This window comes from Coffea eugenioides, chromosome 6, assembly GCF_003713205.1.
Source record: "Coffea eugenioides isolate CCC68of chromosome 6, Ceug_1.0, whole genome shotgun sequence".
Lineage (NCBI taxonomy): Eukaryota > Viridiplantae > Streptophyta > Magnoliopsida > Gentianales > Rubiaceae > Coffea > Coffea eugenioides.
The window spans coordinates 35,304,306-35,310,968 of record NC_040040.1 but is presented as its reverse complement, the minus strand read 5'-3'; the positions used below and the strand labels follow the sequence as shown (position 1 = coordinate 35,310,968).

The window sequence follows — 6,663 nt, the reverse complement described above, 5'->3', positions numbered from 1 at the left end:
TCATTCTCTTAGTTTTGATGCAATCTTTGTATGCTCTATCTTTCAACATGTAATATTAAGCTCCATGCCAAGGATTGATGGAGTAAGGGGAACACAAGGATAAACAAAATTGAAGCGCGCAAAAATTAGAGAAGGCTGTAAATTCACGGGGTCAAATTCCAAATATATCAATTCTCTTTTTTGCAAAAGCCTTTTGTTTTTTTTTGTTTTTCCTTTTTTTAGTGTCAAAATCTGTCAACATAACTTTCACCGAAAAAAAAAAAAAGGGGTGTCGGTCACCAAAATTATATTTCCCCACATAAATTATAAATCCACCAAAAAAACGGGCAATAACCGGTAAACACACACGTCTTACCGGTAATCCTTACCCTAACCGGTTACCAGCTATATATACCCATCCGCTGGTAGATAAGGCCCCAAGAACGCCGCCTCAAGTTCTCCTCTTGCTTCCCCATCACATATATTCGTTCTCTCCTCAAGGGCTCAGACTCTCTCCTTTTCTCATCACATCGATCCATACCCTCTTATATATAAGAGTCGTCCTCTCAATCTCTTCACAAGATCTAAATACAAACATATAAAAGCACCTATTTTTCGAAATTTTGGCGCTTCTGGTCCAAGTTTTCTTACCCTTTTTGAAGCTGAAAACTGCGTTTATATTTACAAATCTTTGCACTGGGATTGACCCTTTTGATTGTTATCAAGACCCGGATCTTAGAATTTTTGGTTGATGCGCTGATCTTTCTGAATTGGGTTAAGATTCTTGGTGTAATTTTGAAGCAAATCCTGTAAATAATAAGACAAACCGTGTAAATTATAGAGGGTTTGATTTTATTTTAATCGATCAAATTGAGAGCAAATTTGGGAAATTCGTCGCTGGTTTTGAGGTGGGTTGGCTGAGAATTAAAGAATTTTTTCGTTAAGAGTTGAAGAGGAAAATAACAGAGAAAGGAAGGAATGGCAGAGGGGCATGGATCGGAAGGGAGTCAACCGGTTGATCTTTCAAAGCACCCATCTGGGATTGTTCCTACTCTTCAGTAAGTTGTTGTTTCTTTCTCTGATGAAAGAGACAAAAAAATTGGAATTTGATTTTAGTAGATCCATGTTGTGGTTGATTGGATGTTTGACGAGGGATTTTAGTTTTATATGAAGTTCATCTGTGTTTGTCTGAGTTGATTTTCTATTTTGTTCCGAATTTTTGGTGTATCATATGGAGGAGTCAATTGTAGATTAATAACTTTTAATTGATTTCAGCAATAAAATTCAGTGGGCATAGTATTCTTGAAAATCTGCTTGGAGATTGCAGTACTAAACCAAGCTCAAGTTTCTGAGCTGATTAACGTTTTCATATTGAAATATTAAGATTGCTGTCTGTATCTAGATAAGAGAAAGTAAGTACATGAATAAACAGGGTTCATATGATTCTTTCTCTGAATATTAGTAATTGTCAATATTGCTTTTTACAGGCTACCCAAACAACGGATTTCTTGGCTTGTTGTTATCTGTCTTGTTTTTGAATAATCTTAGTTCGGATATGGCACTGGCTAACCATGATTTTTTTCCTATGATTTTCAGGAATATAGTGTCAACTGTGAACTTGGATTGCAAGTTAGATCTCAAGTCTATTGCATTGCAAGCTCGTAATGCAGAATATAATCCTAAAGTACGTATTTTGAGTGGAAAAAGACTTCATATATCAGGTTGGGAAATGAGCTAAAGAAAAAGAATAGTGGTTTTAAGTGTTTGAAATCTTTTTATTGAGTGGGAAAAAAGCTTTGGTGTTAATACTTAAGAGTCGTTTCACTTTGGGAATACTTACGGAGTGAATATCTTGTTTGAGATGATATTTGTGCTACTGTTCAGATTGGAATGTTTATCACTAGTTGTATGGGTTTTAAACATCTGTTTGTTGATACAGCGTTTTGCTGCTGTTATCATGAGAATAAGGGAACCAAAGACTACAGCGCTGATTTTTGCCTCGGGAAAGATGGTAAGCTGTTTTATTTGCTTGAGATTCTGCTTTATCAGTGGTCATATTAAATATCTTTTGAGATGAATCAGTACTTCCAAAGTAGTATTTTATCCTGTGTCCAACTCTAAACTTATTGAGCTCATTGCATTAACTCCTAAGAAAATTATATTCATTTAAGTAACAATTTGTTTTTGATGATTTTTTTCTCATATAGGTATGCACTGGAGCAAAGAGTGAACAGCAATCTAAACTTGCAGCGAGGAAGGTTGGTGGCAACTGTTGGTTTATATTTTTCGGCTGCTTTTGATGGATTGAATGATGAATAATGTAAAGTGCAACAAGTTGGCTGTAATTTGCTAGCTGTAGTGGAAGAGGATATTCAAGCTGATGTTTTGATTCCATATGCAAGTAAAAAAATCAGAAGTTTGTTGTTTCTAACGGAAAAGTTTCTCGACCTAGATCGGCGTTGAGATCTTGTGAATGCAAATAAGCAGAATTCCTTTTTACATATCTTACCTGTTTTATGGTCGGAAGTTTGTTGTTTCTAACAGAAAAGTTTCTCTACCTAGATGGCTAGATCGGTGTCGAGATCTTGTGAATGCAAATAAGCGGAATTCCTTTTTACACATCTTACCTGTTTTATGGTCAAAATCTAATGCCTAATATTAATTATGAGATGACAATTGTATATGTAAATAAAGGCACCTTGCCATTATACACTCTATGTGGGAGATAAAGGCGTTAAAGGCTTGTGCACCTATTAGACGACTATGTTGTGCAATTAGAACCAAAACTTGCATGCTTGTGCTCGTTTATAGGGTAAATTTCATAAACAAGAAATGGCCGTTGTATTGAAATGCTGTCCGGATATTATGTGCATGCTTCGGTATACATAGAGGCAGATTGTTTTGGGTGCTTAATTTGTCCATTCTTCAGTTGTTGAATGATTTGTTGGTTGACAATTCTGGATAGAATAGAGCAATGTGGTTGTTTCCCAGTTGTTGAATTTATTAAAGCAATTGATTGTCTTATACATGAGATTAAAATTAATTTTTACTGGGGATCAACGTCTGCGGTTAGCCTGTCTAATTTGTAAGAGAGAGAAGGGTGCTAATATTGAGGACTATACAGCTTTTTGGTGTGCATAATTTATCTGCTACTTTGATTGACATGAAATGTAAGCATCCCTGTATGCAATATCATCTATGAACTTCTTACCTGGGTTTTTTCTTTTCAGTATGCACGTATTATACAGAAGCTCGGATTCCCTGCCAAATTTAAGGTACTCCCCCCCCCAAAAAAACAACCACCCGAAAAAAAAAAACCCTGTGTGTTCATAGTGTAATCTTTTATAAGAAATGTTAACCCCCATTGTTATGCTTGTTTGTGTACTTCAAGATGCTGATTATGAAAATTGGGAAGTTATTAGTACCGCAACTTAATGTTGTCCTTTGGTTTGGTCTGTTAGGATTTCAAGATACAAAACATTGTTGGCTCTTGTGATGTGAAGTTCCCCATCAGACTCGAAGGTTTGGCATATTCCCATGGTGCCTTTTCCAGTGTAAGTTGATTCCTATTCAAAAATTACAAGTTGATTGCCAATAGATGAATATTCTTCTTGGCATACTGTTTGTCAAGTTTATTGTCAAGTTTAAGTTTGTGTTTACTTTGCTATTTGTGTTTACATTGTTGTTGGGCTTGGTTCATTTACGGGGTTGCTTTCTGGGCCTTATTGATGCAGTATGAACCAGAACTCTTTCCTGGCCTAATATATCGAATGAAGCAGCCGAAAATTGTGCTTCTAATATTTGTCTCTGGAAAGATTGTCCTCACAGGAGCAAAGGTAAAGAGAGTATGCCTCATCTTTTCTTGTAATTGCGACTCTTTTGCTTTCCTGTCTTAACTGTGGCTTTCTCAGACTTATCATCTCTCTGTTGTCCTCTATGAAATTTGTTACAGGTAAGAGATGAAACATATACAGCCTTTGAAAACATTTATCCTGTCCTAACGGAGTTTAGAAAGAACCAGCAATGGTATGTAACTCTTTCGGTTTTGAGATGTCACATGAAACTTCTGTCTTTTCCCTATGATCATTGTGTAATCCTCCTCTTCTTCCTTTTGTTTCAGATGTCTGCTTAGACCGAGGCACCAAGTATTCATGGAGAATATTAATGCACAATACTGCTCTCATTTGCTTGCAACTGAATTTGCAACGAGCAGCTGCCCATATTTGAACCAACTTCTTCTGATGCTGCTTGTGATTGAGCTGATAAATTAGCTAGTCTTGGTTCTTAGGATTTTCCCTCTTAAGAACTATACTGTGATCTTCCATCCTTGTTGTTGGGAGGTGGTGATGGGACTTAACTGTGTCGAATTTTGGTGGTTCTGTCGACTCATACGTTGTCAATGAATGACATTTTCTGAACAGTTTTCTACTTCTAGTCTTTTAGTCTTGTGCTGTGAACTGGAATTGTATATTCTTCGTTTCTTTATCTGGGCATTCCTTGCAAACAATCTCTCAAGTTACATCTTTTACCAGTCACCTGGATTATGGATAACCTTTTGGATTATTAGTATAGAATATTCAGGGTTAGATGTCAAGATTCCAATTCTTGATAGGTGTAGTATTTTGGTTTACAAGGCCGCGAGGGATGAATAGAAATTTGGGGCTATGGTTGTATTTACAATTTTTTTTGTGGACTTTACTAAGTGTTCTTACCAGCTTAATTGAATCTTGGGATGAAAATCAGGATTCCTTTACGATCAAATTTGTCAAAGTCTGTGTAGACTCAACAAACGGCTTTAAGATTCCAACTTCCAAGATATATAGAGACTAAAATGTAAATAGTTTAAACTTTAAATTGAGGACTGAACAGGGGAGTAAATAAAAACTTCTAGAGCCAAAAAACATTGACCCAGAAAATGCAAAAACACCCCAAAAAGTAACCCAAAAAATTCGCAATACATCTTACATTCTTACCTCTTCTCCCCACCTACCCCCCTCAACCTCCTGCCCTTCTTTTCTCACCACCCCCACCTTATTTTCCTACCTCCCTGGCACTCCCACCTTTCCTTCCTTCCCTTTGATCTAGCAGAAGAGGGTGGAGGGAGGAGGGAAAAAAGCAGGGATAGAAGGGAAGGGATCGAGGAAAGAGATGTTGGGAGGAAGGGGAAAGAGGATGTCGCAAGGGGGTGGGGGAGAAATGTGTGAATGGGTAGCGGAAAAGAGGGGCGAACGAGAAGAAGGGAAGAGGATGCAGCAAGGGGTGGGCGGGGGAGTGAGTGGCCGAGAAAAAGGAAGAGGAAAGGGACGATTCTTGTCAAACAATCCAAAAATTCAAAAAATGTTTTAAAATTCTAAAATACATTTATGGTAAAGGTTTTTACAATAAACAGTTGTATTAAAGTTTTTTTACCTTAAATAACCTTAAATATTGCCCCTTAAATTCTCACTTTTTTTTTCGATTTGATCCATAAAATGGTAGATGGTTCTTAATTTTTACAAAGTTTTATATTCTCAAATCTTTTTGATCTACACCTCAATGTAATTGCACAAACAACTACCCCTACTTGATTTAGTTACACAAATAAATCACCCATATCAATTTATGGATGTGGGGAGAAGAGTTTCACTCAAATTAAATTATGTGTATCTTCCAACCGGAGGGGTGAAAGATTAAAAAATTGCCTAATTGTATATATGTGAATTCGTGATTTTTTTTATTCGTTTCAATTTTGATGTCAAGTTAAATCTTATCAGATTTGCTACATCCTTTAAATAAATTTAAATGAATCAAACGTGGACTAGTGTATCATTATTCTCTCAAATTTATATCTCACTATACGTAAAGCGCGAGCTCTTTTTTATGTAACTTAAAAATACTCTTGCTTAAAACACTTGTGTTAGAAGTACTTTTTTATAAGTTATCGTAACTCCAAATGAGATTTTAGAATAACTTCCTTCAAACTATCACTAACTCATAACACTAATATAATATTTCAAAAAAAAAAAACGATAACTATACGTTAGCACAAATTTTTCTTATCTTTTGTTGCTATAATTAATTTGGTATTCTTTGTCTTTTCAAAATTTATTTTTTCATTATTTTCTTTTACAATTTGCACACATAGTCTGTGCTTTGCCCACTAGTTACTGTGGTTTACCACAACTTGCCACCAAATTTATACCCAAGCTAGAAAAAGCCTAAGGCTACAAAAGATATTTTAAAAGTTAGTTTTTTGTTTTAAGTGGATAACTGCAAAAGCTTAATTCCTAAGTACACTTATAAGAGTCTGATTCCAGCGCTAATACAAAAAACCAACCACTCCCAAGGTTTCTTCTTAATGGAAAACCACAAGGCCTCATTCATTTCATTCGATAATTCTCAAAATTCTTTGCGACTTGACAATCATCCCAATCAAACCCCAAGTTCTAAGTTCATATTGTTGCCCCAATTAAACTCTGAAGTCTGAACAGAACAAACTCTTGTGCACGTAATGGAAACATAATTCTAAAAGTCAAAAAAAGGTTCAAGAATAACACAAATTGATTCAATTTATAACAATAGTTTGTTTTCTCACAAAAAATTGCAAATTCAATTAGTAAGAACTATGATTTCGAGGCATATTCTGATTCCTAACAATGACTGAAACTTTTATTCTACAAAAAAAAAAAAAAAAAAAAAAATTGA

The 6,663-nt window shown here is 35.4% G+C and overlaps 1 protein-coding gene across 1 annotated transcript; it reads left to right on the top strand.

The window, feature by feature from the left end:
• The first annotated feature begins 429 nt into the window (after positions 1-429).
• On the top strand, positions 430-4,573 carry LOC113775511 (TATA-box-binding protein-like). Its single transcript, XM_027320420.1, has 9 exons — positions 430-1,037; positions 1,576-1,663; positions 1,919-1,990; positions 2,187-2,237; positions 3,210-3,254; positions 3,441-3,533; positions 3,714-3,815; positions 3,932-4,005; positions 4,100-4,573. Coding segments are annotated over exons 1-9 (606 nt in total). The 5' UTR covers positions 430-957; the 3' UTR covers positions 4,101-4,573.
• Positions 4,574-6,663: the final 2,090 nt, after the last annotated feature.